This window comes from Brassica rapa, chromosome A01 (assembly GCF_000309985.2).
Source record: "Brassica rapa cultivar Chiifu-401-42 chromosome A01, CAAS_Brap_v3.01, whole genome shotgun sequence".
Lineage (NCBI taxonomy): Eukaryota > Viridiplantae > Streptophyta > Magnoliopsida > Brassicales > Brassicaceae > Brassica > Brassica rapa.
This window is the reverse complement of record NC_024795.2, coordinates 26,688,368-26,701,202: the sequence shown is the minus strand read 5'-3', so window position 1 is coordinate 26,701,202 and position 12,835 is coordinate 26,688,368. Positions and strand designations below refer to the sequence as shown.

The 12,835-nt window shown below is 35.7% G+C and overlaps 2 protein-coding genes and 1 long non-coding RNA gene across 3 annotated transcripts; 2 read left to right on the top strand and 1 right to left on the bottom strand.

Moving 5' to 3' along the window:
- Positions 1-709: 709 nt before the first annotated feature.
- On the top strand, positions 710-3,001 carry LOC117134424. Its single transcript, XR_004458582.1, has 2 exons — positions 710-1,407; positions 1,439-3,001. It is a non-coding gene; the product is annotated as an uncharacterized LOC117134424 (long non-coding RNA).
- LOC103845976 (protein phosphatase 2C 37) lies at positions 2,824-4,472 on the bottom strand. The gene is made up of 2 exons (XM_009122893.3): positions 3,572-4,472; positions 2,824-3,479 (listed from the first exon to the last, which is right to left on the bottom strand). The coding sequence occupies exons 1-2, from the start codon at positions 4,295-4,297 to the stop codon at positions 3,063-3,065; spliced, it is 1,143 nt and encodes a 380-aa protein (XP_009121141.1). The 5' UTR covers positions 4,298-4,472; the 3' UTR covers positions 2,824-3,062.
- Positions 4,473-4,717: 245 nt separating this feature from the next.
- Positions 4,718-12,516, top strand: LOC103845975. The gene is made up of 3 exons (XM_009122892.3): positions 4,718-10,827; positions 11,352-11,894; positions 11,987-12,516. Exons 1-3 carry the CDS (start codon positions 9,946-9,948, stop codon positions 12,089-12,091), a joined length of 1,530 nt encoding a protein of 509 aa, XP_009121140.1. The 5' UTR covers positions 4,718-9,945; the 3' UTR covers positions 12,092-12,516.
- Positions 12,517-12,835: the final 319 nt, after the last annotated feature.

Sequence of the window (12,835 nt, the reverse complement as noted above, 5' to 3'; positions counted from 1 at the left end):
TGAATTATTTGATAAAAACTATTGAAAGATGCTCATTTACCATGAAAAAGAGTTTAGCATACATTAATACAAATGTAGAATATGGTATAAATTTTAAAACAACACTAAAGATTATAGGCTTCAGTATATAAAGTATTTACCAAAAACTCAATATTTTTGTAGGGGGGGTTAGCCCATAGATTTTGAGAAAATTTCAAAAAATATGAAAATATTGTTTTAATGCCTAGTTGCATCCTGCACTAACATATGATGATGTTCAAAGCGATTTGGAGCCTTTGTCTTCTTTGTTTATCAAGAAAGTAATATTTTTATATTGGTTATTCCATCGATTTAGGAGGTATTATGAAGTTTTACTAAATTAATTGATAAAATCCATTGAACGATGGTTATTTACCATGAAAAAGAGTTTAATATACATTAATACAAATGTAGAATATGGTAGAAATTTTAAAACAACACTAAAGATTATAGGCTTCAGTGTATAAAGTATTTACCAAAAACTCAATATTTTTGTAGGGGTTAGCCCATAGATTTTGAGAAAATTTCAAAAAATATGACAATATTGTTTTAATGCCTAGTTGCATCCTGCACTAACATATGATGATTTTCAAAGAGGTTTTGAGCCTTTGTCGTCTCCGTTTATCAAGAAAATAATAACTTTATAATGGTTATTCCATCGATTTAGGGAGTATTATGATGTTTTACTGAATTATTTGATAAAAACTATTGAAAGATGCTCATTTACCGTGAAAAAGAGTTTAGCATACATTAATACAAATGTAGAATATGGTAGAAATTTTAAAACAACACTAAAGATTATTGGCTTCATTATATAAAGTATTTACCAAAAACTCAATATTTTTGTAGGGGTTAGCCCCTTGATTTTGAGAAAATTTAAAAAAACACAAGAAACTCGCGTATGTGTAATGTAATTTTCGTCAGTGTTATAAAGTAGCAAAGTAATAAGACACGAGAAGAGACAACATTATGATATAGAGAAAAATAAAGGGAGAGAATAATTGAGAAAGAGAGGTCAACATCAAATCTTCAAAACCAAATCTCACAGAGACAAACAGACACGTGTCGTTGTTTGATTGTCACAAGTAGGCATAATCTTATCTTAGAATCCACTTGTGTTGTGTCCCTCTCATTCTCCAACTCTGATTGTTTTGCCCTCTCACTCTTTCCACTAACCCAACAGGCAACAGCTTGACAAATCCATCATTGCGCAATATACAACAATATGCATATTGCAATCTAATAGTTTTTGGCTGAGCCCTTATCTTTTGATAGTGAAATCTCGACAAACTGTGTCGTGTTGGACTATAGGGTTGAATTATCTTATGCTTGTAGATTCATACATGTTTGGTTTAATCCAAGAGCTTTGAGTTACGACAGTTCTTGATAGTTTTTTTTTTAACTTGACAGTTCTTGATAGTTTTTTTTTTAACTTGACAGTTCTTGATAGTTTCTCTTGTTACTTCGTGTTTTCAGTTTCTAACACGATTATAAAAGTTTGATTGATGTTTAAGATAATTAAATTTTATTCTTAGATTGTGAATGTGTCTCCTTAATCCAAGAGCATTTAGATTGTTGATTAAACTTAAAGTACATATTATTTAGTTTAATACTTAAAATTAAAGATTAGTCGATAAGTAGACACTCATTCATCTTGCTCGACACAAGACAGGCCCGATTAATACCTAGCAAACTTGTAGACGTTATTGTGCATGTTTAGACAACATGACTGAATGGAAGAAGATTTTAGTATTTAATCATTGTGGCAACTGGCAAGTGGCAAGTAATGGACGGTTTCAAAGTTGATATAATATTATGTTCAACTTGATATTATTAATCTAAAAGACTTTGAGGATCCCTTTTCATTTTCTTGTCTTTCACTCGTTCCTTCCTAGTTGATATAAATTAGTCAACTATTCCAAATCCGTTTAATTAATGATTGATTCTAACATTAACTGACAATTAAGCATTACAATGTTGGCCAGACAATTCTCTTAATTATCTTACATTAAATTAAAATAAAACACTTTAAAATCATTATCTTTTACTTGGATTCCAGCCGAGTCTCCTCCAAAAAAGAATTAAAAATGTTATCGTTCAACTAAAGGTAAAACTCGAGAATTAACATCACTAGTTCAATCTATTTTTTTCTCTAAAATAAAATAATTCTATAATAGAGTTGGTTGTTGCTCAAATGGTACTATATTTTAGAATGAAAAATAAAGTGATGAATAAAAAATTAAAAAATTTACTCTATATGTAGAGTAAAAAATAAGTTTACACTATTATGAAATAGAAAATATAGTATCATCGAAACATTTTTGCTCTACATTTTATTTTAGAGGGAAAAGTAAAGTGGGGTTGGAGATATCCTAAAGGATACTTGAAACGTTCCATCCAAATTAATTTGATTCATTTGTGATTATATAAAATAATGTATTATCCTTGAATATTTAACAACAATGGCAACATTTTTTAAATCCTTTATTCAAAAAAAAAAAAAAAAATGGCAAAAACGACACACGCTACGCCACGCCAGTGTGCCATACCAATAAAAAATTGATACGTAAAGATTCGCACCAAGCCGGTCTGTATTTAAATCTGTAACACCCATGCTAAACCAGCTCGTACCGGCTAACATGCATGCAGTAAAGGTCATGCTTTATTCTAAAAATTAGTACTATTATTATTTTTCTCTAAAAATTATTTTAATTGTTGAAGAACAAGTATTATTGCCTTAAGCAGTTTATTTTTCTCTGAATTAACGTAATATACTTGTTTACATTTATATTTGTCAACACAAAGAGAAATAAAAATGCGTGTATATATATAATATTTGCTAAACAAATAATACGATAAATTAAAATTAAACAACGTAACTTTTTAATCAGCTCCTTTTCTTCCCTAGCCTGAATTAAGAGCAGGTTAAAAAAACTAAAACAAGAGAAAACTAAAGCAGAAAAATAATAAAATCAACAAAAAATACAATTAGCTATGTAACAATTTATCTAGTCTATTGCTAATTATAGCACTAATCAAGATACTCAATTATTCCTTCTTTTCCTCAAGTCAACCACAACAACGCTCACGTTATCAGAGCTCTGTCTCGCCAGAGCCAGCTTCGTCAATAGCAACGCCGCATCGGAGCACGCGTTGTGCGCCGCATCAGAATCTCCTCCTCCTTCCGCCACGTCAGCACCTTTAAGACACATGCGAGCCACGCCACACGCCATCTCGTTCGTCACAACGTCCCAGAGTCCATCACTCGCCAGAATCAAACACTCGTCGTCCTCCGTTCGATCCGTAACCGTCACCTCCGGATCCGGAATCACATACGGTTTCAAGTAGTTATCACCAATAGCTCTCGACATGGCGAGAACTCCTAGGACCCTAGCTCCGTCCCAGTAGATAACCCGCCCGCCCGCTTCCTGGATCCGATTCAACTCATCGGGTCGATCCGGCTGTTACATCAACAATAATAACAAACTCTTAGATATTTTATAAACAGTGATTAAAAAAAAAATAAAAGATAATTTATAAACTTTTAACTAACCTTATGATCTGAAGAGAGAGGGATGGCGAGACCGTTACGGCAAAGCACGGCGCGAGAGTCGCCGCAATTAGAGACGACGATCTTCTCCGGCGTGACGACGGACACGACGGCGGTGGATCCAACGGCGTCGCACTGAGGAGACTGCAATTCGCATCGGCATGAGCTCTTCGCGCTCCGGCTCGCATCTCGCTGGCTAACTTCTCTATCCATCTTCTGGAAGCTCTTCGCCATCGTCTCCTTCCACTCGTTATCGGAGGCCATAGCTTCAACCTCGTGCTTGACGATCTCATGCAACCGCTCTCTGCACTTCTCCGCGACGTGAGAGCAGCCGTGGCCGTCGAACACGCCGTAGAAGTGAAGATCCTCGGAGTTTTTCCGGAGAAGCGAAGGATGGAGGGATACGGCGTCTTCCATGTCTCTCCTCCTCCCGCAAACCGACGTCGTACCGATATTAGGCGCGTCGGAGAAGAAAGAGCTCTCTGCCTCCTCCGTCGCGGAGGTAGAAATCGAATTCGATTCCAGATCCGGTGACGTCGAAACCAGAGACGGTGTCTCGCGCTTCTGACGTTTACGGCGGGTTTCGAGCGGAGGAGCGACGGCGGATTTGGCGACGATCTTGATCGACGGGAGTAGATCTAACCTCCGTTTGAGAGAAGTTCGAGTAACCGAATCAACCGGTGCCGCCGGTTCACTCTCCCCAACAACACCGCAGCAAATGCCAGCCATGTGATCTCAATTCTCAACACTTACCACCACAACAACAACTTCAAATTCTTCAATAACAGATCAAAATTAAACAAGCAAGATACAATCACTGAGATGAAGAGAGAGAGATATATATATATAAGAAGATGCAATGGTTTGATTTAAAAAGAAAAGGGGAAGAACAGAGACAAGGAAAAAAAAAAAAGGTTCCGCACGTAATTTATACAATCTCTGCCGTTCATTCTTCTTTTTCGCTCTTTGCGATCTATACACGTGTGCCGTTTTCTTTTGAATACGCCGTTAACGTGGCCCAATCAGAGCGCGACACTTTTTAACGGTAACGACCGGCCTTTCTTGACACGCATGTGGTCCAACCCTTCGTTATATTTTTGTTTATTTTACTTTTAAATACAATATGTTGTTAGTTAAATACTTATAATCAGAGGTCAACAATAATGGAAGAGTGAATCTTTTTTACTGACTTATACTCTTTTTTGTCAACTTTTTCATAAAATAATTACGAACCAATAACCACTCTGAGATACATGTATCAGAGTCTTTAGTAATTAAAGAAGATTATATACTACTATGTGTTAGGAGCTTTTCCTAAGTGTTAAATGTATGTGGTATGTACTATGTAGAGATATATATTAGGCTTTAAATGTATACAGTGATTTATATACATAGGAGATTCAGAATACTCTGACTGCATATATTTCAGCACTGTCCATGCAAATTTAATTATAGTTATTTCAGAAAGAAAATTCAGAATATATTTTGAGATATTTTCTAAAAATGTTTGAGAAATCTCTTTGTCGACCAAACAAAGAATGCTTGAGATATTTTGGGTTCGTATTGACGACTGATTTATAGTATTTTTATTTGTTTACGATTTCTCCGATGCTTAGTCGATGCAAATGTTGGATATTCGACACGTAGTAATGTTCGTCTCCCACTTGTGCTCAGATTCCACTCGCAACACTGATTCACCATTCACGAAGATGTGTATACGACCACGTCTATGTATGCGCCGTCGTATAACTGCAAAGAAAATACACAATTAATTAATATCTAAGAAGAGCATACAGATGAACTATACAGCGAGTGTACAAATTGCTCAGCAAAGACCCTCAAAATACAAGTTTGGAGATAAAGATTACTTAGAGCAATAGAGCTTCCGTGACAGAAAAAAAGATTACTTAGGGTATTTCCATCCATACTCCATTTTTTCCTATGTAATGGAGTAAATGTGAATATAGAACAAAGAAATGGAATAGTATTGAAGCAATTTTACTCTATTTTCACTTTTACTCCATTTTGAAGGAAAAATAAAGTTTTACATTGGAGATACAATTTTACAGAGTAAAGAAGTTCAAAAAACTCGATGAACTGTGTTTTCAGAATTGATTTTAAAAGTATAATTTGATATAAAAAATTTCCATGCTGTCTTTTTTTCTGTCTTGGTTCTTACTTACGTGATCACAAAGTATGCATAGTAGATGAGATCAATCGATTATTTGTTGGGGAATGTTAGATATAAAGATAGAAAATCACAAGTGTAAGTTTTGTAGTAGAAGAGCATTGGTTCGCGTAAATAAAGATCTGCTGAAAAAGGTTTTGATAGTGCAGAGCAATCCTCTGGTGAAGAGGAAACTAATTAAAGTATTATTAGTCCTCCTCCTCTGAAAATCATAACTAAAAAATCCAAAACGTTATATCCATTTATATCATATCTACCTATAAATACTAAACTAAAAATTAAAAAAAAAATACAGAAACATAGTGATATCATAGACTTTTGTGTCAAAATGTGCTAAAAATATTATTTTACAAAGCGTATGTCTATTGTTGAACGTACGTGAGCACAATGCTCAGCTGAAAAATCAACCAGTTGTAATTTTCTTTCCACGTGAAAGTTTACAATATATATTCAACATATCTAGTGATGATCAGCTTCTAAATATGTTAAGTTTTTCAGTCAGGTTCTTGTTCTTGATCAGAAAGACGTCATCACACAAAACACAGAGAATCTAAAACAAGCGAAAAAAGAACGTGACACGCGCGCCACAGGCCCACAGTCGAGCCGTGGAATAGAATATGTCACTATATTACTGCCTGATATTGCTGCACCTGCAACACACTAACTCCCTCGCATCCAGCTGTGACCAAAATTGAATGATGTCTACGTATGCCCATGAGAAAGTGTGGAACACGCACCTTTTTCTGGGACCCACTCATTCTCAAGTGTCTGAAACTGACTCTTGCCTGCCCAAAGTATCTTGTTTTTCTTTTGTAGCCTAAGCGACACGTGTTTAGTCTCACGTGGATACTTTAAGATGCTTTCTCGGTGACTTCTCCATGACTCGAATTCGGCGCTCATCCACGTTTCCGTATTTGTCTTATAAGACCTCGTAATATTTATTTATTATGACTAACAGCTCTTTTGTTTTGATGCTTAAGATTATACCCTGTATTTCTAATACAATTCCAGTTCAGACACCTTAGCCGAATTATATTCTTTTTTTGGTTGGACGTATTTTCCTGTTTTATTACCTTCACAACTTTATAAAAATATTTACATCACGAGATTTAGTTATATATAAACTTTAGACTTTACTATGTCGGTAAAAGTATTTGGTCGATTAAATTTTTATCTTTAAAATTTCAATTAAATAGTTTAAAATTTGTTATAATAAACTAAAGAAATTCAGAGTCATCTATAAATGTTCTTTGGCAGTGAAAATATTAATATGTCTTCATATCACGGTTTGAATATGGATCGTTATCTGAGACATCTACGATTTAAAACTTAAAGCTTATTCCTTGTATTTAATAAAAAACTATGGAGTTTTTGAACATTCAAGTACATAATGAATAACAAATTATTCATTATGGGTACAGCTGGTAGTCTCAAATGAATATGGTAGCAATAAGTAAACATTAAAAACAAATCTTTCTCCTTTTATATACTCCATGGGAATAATGATTGTAGATATTTTGAATTTTCCCACTGATATTTTATGATGAAGCCACAAGATTGTTACACACGTCCTCTTTGGTATAAAGGAGCAGGTCTAAATTCAACAAGCTTGGGACAGCAAGAAAGCATGACAATCCCACTTATACTACAACACGTTGCATAATATAGCTGTAACGAAACAGACGTACCCGTATCGCCACGTGACTGTCAACAATGCGTGTGACCAAACCTATAACAAAGAGATCAACGGGACGACCTTAAGAGCATTTCAATGGGATATTTTGGTGCGTAGATCTTTTTTATTAAAAAAATTAATAGAATACAATATAGCTGGCCGGTTTGGTTGATTGTATATTACATACTTAATTAGGAGACTACACTATTTGCAATAATTTTTAACACGTAACCTTAATTGTCTTGGAACTTCTTTCCCATATGATGCTTCACGAGATGGAAAGACAGCACTTTCGTTTACTCAAAATATTATCTAAAAACTAGAGGCTATAGATTAGTCTAAATAATATGAGAACATTCAGATAACACTCGATTGTCCGTTCAGTTCTTATTTATTATTCCATACTTCAGTCGTTGTTGGACTTCAGGATGCGTACGTTGATGGTCTACAAATTTAATCTACAATGTATGCTTGTTAACACATGTTAAGGGACTATGAAATGCAAAGCCAAAATGCCTTAACATGAAATATTACAATTACTTAGAACAAAACTGTGCCTTTGTAGCGTTGTTATATATATTCTGATTCTTTAAAGATATACTAAATAAATAGATACAACTGTTATCTATTTAATTGCGACTAGTTTTTGACATCTGTGTACCGATAATATTTATTATACATCGCCGTGGAATCGGCATGCACCGTGACATTTTCCCAACATGCAAGCATACGATATTTTTTTCTATTTTTCAACAATTTTCTAGTATTATTTGTCTTTTCCGTATTTAGAATTCAGAACCTGCGACGGCGGGACCTACCACAATATTCACTGTAAACTCTACTATGATTAAATCATGTGATGTCAATTGTTTAAACTAATAGTGAACCAAAATCACAAAGTGATTACGGCCATTAGTTTCCATCACCTTTATTTCATATATAGATGATCGCTAGTAATCAGTTTACCTGAATGAAGTAACCGTTAACGAAAAAGATTGAAATGAACGTAAACCAAACCTAAAGTAATATAAGACTACACGAAAGTAATTCTAAACCTAAAGATACGTATGCAAAAACCATATACAGAAAATTTGTAGATATTATTTAGCTTCAAGCCGAAACTTCCTTCGTTTGCGTTCAAGTTTAGATCTGATATATAGGAGGTTGCAGGCAGCCGAAGTCAAGTTAACATGTTTACGAACCTCAACACACCATGACCCAAACTTTATCTAGCAAAGTGTAGATCTAATCTAGAAACCCATGTCATTGTTCAATATGTACGGATAAAGTGGTAAGCAACAGAGGTTAATCATAAGGTTCCATAAGCGATGTCTTGAAATAGTACGTAGACCAATTTTCTACTTCTTGAAGTTTGATCAATTAAAGCTTTAGATATTGCCGTAACACAATTCTTCCCTTGATGTTTCATATGCTCACTCGCATGCTAGATTCTCTTTTATCTATGTGAATATTCCACGAAGAAGAAAAAAACGAACTATCAAGCCTTTTTTTTGCGCAACCATTACTAGTATGCATCAAAGTCTGCCACATGATTAGAGATATGAACATGATGGTTAACTATGATTTCAGAAGAAGCCGAGTGTTCGATATGTTGTGTACATTCGTCGATGGAGAAGAAAGTAACAAACTTCAAAAGAGTGAATGAGTCGATGGTATTCGCGGGAAATCGAGTGCGTACCTATAAAGGCCCAAAATGTCCCCAAAAGGCCTGCAATCAGCTCACAGAGCATATCTACGATTTGGCAATCCAAGGTATCAACATGAGCAGGCCCGGCCTGAACATGAGCGTCTTAATTGATACCTCAAAGTCATCACTCATCAGGATTAGGATCGTTTATGCATCAAAAGCATATCTCAACTTTGTTTCAAATTATAAGTATCAAAAAGCGCAAAACAAATTGTGAGTTGAGTTATATTGTAGCTTATCACTATATACGTTCGACAACAAATGCTTTCATTTTATTTCTAATTCATCTTATTTCCCTTAACTAATACTTTCTCATTTGTTTCTATTCCATTTTGTATAATTTTAAGTTATTTAACACACTATTTGATTAAAAAAAAGAATAAGTTATTTAACACATTCACTATGTTTATAAAACTGAGAACCAGTTACCGCCTTGGATGATACTCAATCTGTTACCATGTATTCGAAAGTTCTCTTATCTTTGAGACTGAGGTTGTCTCCGACATTTGTGTGTTTCAATCACGTGTCAACCTCTTTTTCTATTTATGTATGTTTATCCCACAGTTGTCACTCAAAAACGGGAAAACCAAAAAAGGTAAAAAACAAAAATAACTACTAAAAATAAAAAAAAGTTCCAGCCACCGTCGGGGTAATCCCGTAAAATTTCTAACAAAACTCCATTCCCACGGCGTAGGCAAGTGGGTAACTCTGTAAATTAAAATGATCTCCGGTGATGAATAAGATCCACTCCCTCACACCGGAGTAGATTTCACGTTGTTCTCTTCTCACATCCACAAAAAAAAAACATGAAGCTGAATCGCGGTTGCAGCGGAGAGCACGGCCACCACCACCACCACGAGGCCCTGAAGTTTTCAAATTTCTTTTTCATGCCGGAGCGGCCACGTGACTACCTCGTGCTTTTCACTCGCGTCTCCGTCCTCACGTGCCTCATCTTCTCCGTCTCTCTCGTTCTCCGCATCACTTTTCTATCCTCCTCCTCCGCATCGGACTATTCCTCCTCTTACGGTCTCCGTTTCTCCGCCGTTCCTCAGAAAGCCTTAGCTCTCCCTCCGACAAGATCCTTAGGTCCGATTAATATCTCCCACGTTCAGTTCTGTATAGCCGGAGCAGCTGAGACCTGGCTCGATCGTAGCCGGTACACCTCCTTGTGGTGGCGCAATACCACACGTGGATTCGTCTGGCTCGATAAACCGGTGAAGCTTCCGAAAAATAACTCCGATAACCGGTTCTCAATCCCGGTTCGAGTTTCAGATTCAGGCTGGACCCGGTTTAGATTTTCCAGCTCGAGAGCCGCGGTTCGGATCGCTAGGACTATATGGGATAGTTACCAACTAAAGCTACCGGATGTACGGTGGTTCGTCATGGGAGATGACGACACAATCTTCTTTACAGATAATCTCGTGAAGGTTCTCTCGAAGTACGACCACGAGCAGATGTGGTACATTGGTGGAAACTCGGAGAGCGTCGAGCAGGACGTGATGCACGCGTACGATATGGCGTTCGGCGGCGGCGGTTTCGCGATTAGCCGTCCACTCGCGGCGCGTTTGGCAGGCGCGATGGACGGTTGTCTCCAACGGTATTTTTACTTCTACGGTTCGGATCAGAGAATCGCGGCTTGCGTTAGCGAGATCGGCGTTCCGTTCACCGAAGAACGCGGGTTTCACCAAGTGAGTTCTGTTAGGGCACGTGTTAGCTTTTCGAATGGTTGTTCGGACATGTGTCAGAACTTTTTTTTATCTCGTTTGTTGGATCCTGACACATTCAATAGGTTTAGATTCCGACAAAAGCTTTTTAAGTCGAGTCTTAATACGTGGACTTTCTTAATTAAAGGGATCAAACGTATTAATCACTTAGGTTAGTGCTTTAAAAAGCATGCACTATCATCTGTTTGTTATGTTTAAGATGTTTTCAAACCGATCAAGAACTATAAAAATTTATTTTATTTATCTTGTTTTACATAAAAACAACATTAACTATATCTAGTTCTATCAATAAAAATCATTTTGTATACTACAAAAGGTAATAAACACCAGACAATATTGAATTTATGCTGAGAAACGTGAAAACATCATTTAATCTAAAACAAACAAAAAAATATTCCTAAAACATCACTTTAGAATAATATAGATTATTTACATTTTATGTACGGATGGCGTGGACTAACAACATTCGTTGTTTTTTTTTATTGTAGCTTGACATAAGAGGAGATCCATTTGGGTTTCTAGCAGCACATCCATTGACTCCCCTTGTATCATTGCATCACCTCGGTTTCTTAGACTCAATATTCCCTAACAAAAATCCTATCGAGTCGCTACGAACCCTAACGAAACCTTACAACTTAGACCCGCATCGAATACTCCAGCAGGTTAACTGCCATGACCGCAAGCGTCAGTGGTCCATATCCATTTCTTGGGGATACTCCATTCAGATATACTCTTACTTCTTGAGCGCTAAGGAGCTGGAGAAGCCGTTGCAAACCTTCAAAACCTGGCGGTCTTTGAGAAATGGACCTTTCACGTTTAACACAAGGCCCTTGAAACCTGACCCGTGTCAGCGTCCCGTCACTTATTTCATGGATGGAGCAGAGGATGTGCGGGATAGTGGGACTAAGACTTGGTATAGTGTAGGGGATAAGAATTATGGTTATTGCGGAAAGAGAGAGCATTCTCGGGTAACTAGGGTGAAGAGGATACTGGTGACTTCAATGAAGATGGCTCCTGAGTATTGGAACAAGGTTAGTGCTTTTTGGTCCAATATTGAAACTTGTAACATTGTAAATTAGGTTTTGAAGCTTTAATTTACATTTTTATGCTTTTTTGTTGACAGGCACCACGGAGACAGTGTTGCGAGGTGATGGACGGAGGGGGAAGAAGAAAAGAGAAAGAAATGTCGATAAGGATTAGAAAGTGCAGATCTTCGGAGACGATATAAAAAAACATTTTAATTTAATTACAGAGATATATTTGCACATACAGACTTTAGATTCGACCATAGATTGGTGACTAATTTCCTAGAACAAAGAGTATGAATCATCCATCACTAAACATTTATGTTGTGTAACTTAGTTAAAATTGGCATAAAACAGAAATTCATATATGTATCTATTTTTATTCAGTAAATTAAGTTTGGTTTCTTTTTTCAGTAAATGTTTTTAGTAATTAAACCCCTCAACTAAAGATGAATCGTAAAATAAACCCTCAACTAAAAATCCTGTGAAATAAACCCTCAACTTCAATTCCGTTAACATATGTTATCTTCCGTCTAAAAAACCATGATGGAGGGTGACATACATTAACGGTTTGTAAGTTGAGGGTTTATAATGTTGAAAACTTAGTTGAAGGGTTTTTTTTACGATTGAAAAATAGTTGAAGGGTTTTTTCACTAAAAGTCATTAAAATTTTAAAATCTTTATTATTATTTATATATTGTTTTAGATTGATTTATAAGCCTTTAAAGCTAATTTATAAATTTTAGTACATTACTTTATAACAGTTTATAAAACTTCATAAACATTTTAATAATTTTACATATGATTAATACGGTTTCACAATTATTTTATAAGTTTTTACAGATTCTGCTACTTTTTAGGATAAAATAATCTAACATTATTCGTGATACTACTGAAACATATATTGCAATACAATAATAATAAATCAAATATATTTCTATTGATCA

Excerpts from the sequence above, each read along its gene's own strand:
- LOC103845976 (XM_009122893.3), bottom strand. The coding sequence starts at position 4,297 with ATGGCTGGCATTTGCTGCGGTGTTGTTGGGGAGAGTGAACCGGCGGCA. Across the intron at positions 3,480-3,571 it reads CTCTCTCTTCAGATCATAAG|CCGGATCGACCCGATGAGTT; the intron begins GTTAGTTAAAAG and ends TTGATGTAACAG.
- LOC103845975 (XM_009122892.3), top strand. The coding sequence starts at position 9,946 with ATGAAGCTGAATCGCGGTTGCAGCGGAGAGCACGGCCACCACCACCAC. Across the intron at positions 10,828-11,351 it reads AAGAACGCGGGTTTCACCAA|CTTGACATAAGAGGAGATCC; the intron begins GTGAGTTCTGTT and ends TTTTTATTGTAG. Across the intron at positions 11,895-11,986 it reads CTCCTGAGTATTGGAACAAG|GCACCACGGAGACAGTGTTG; the intron begins GTTAGTGCTTTT and ends TTTTGTTGACAG.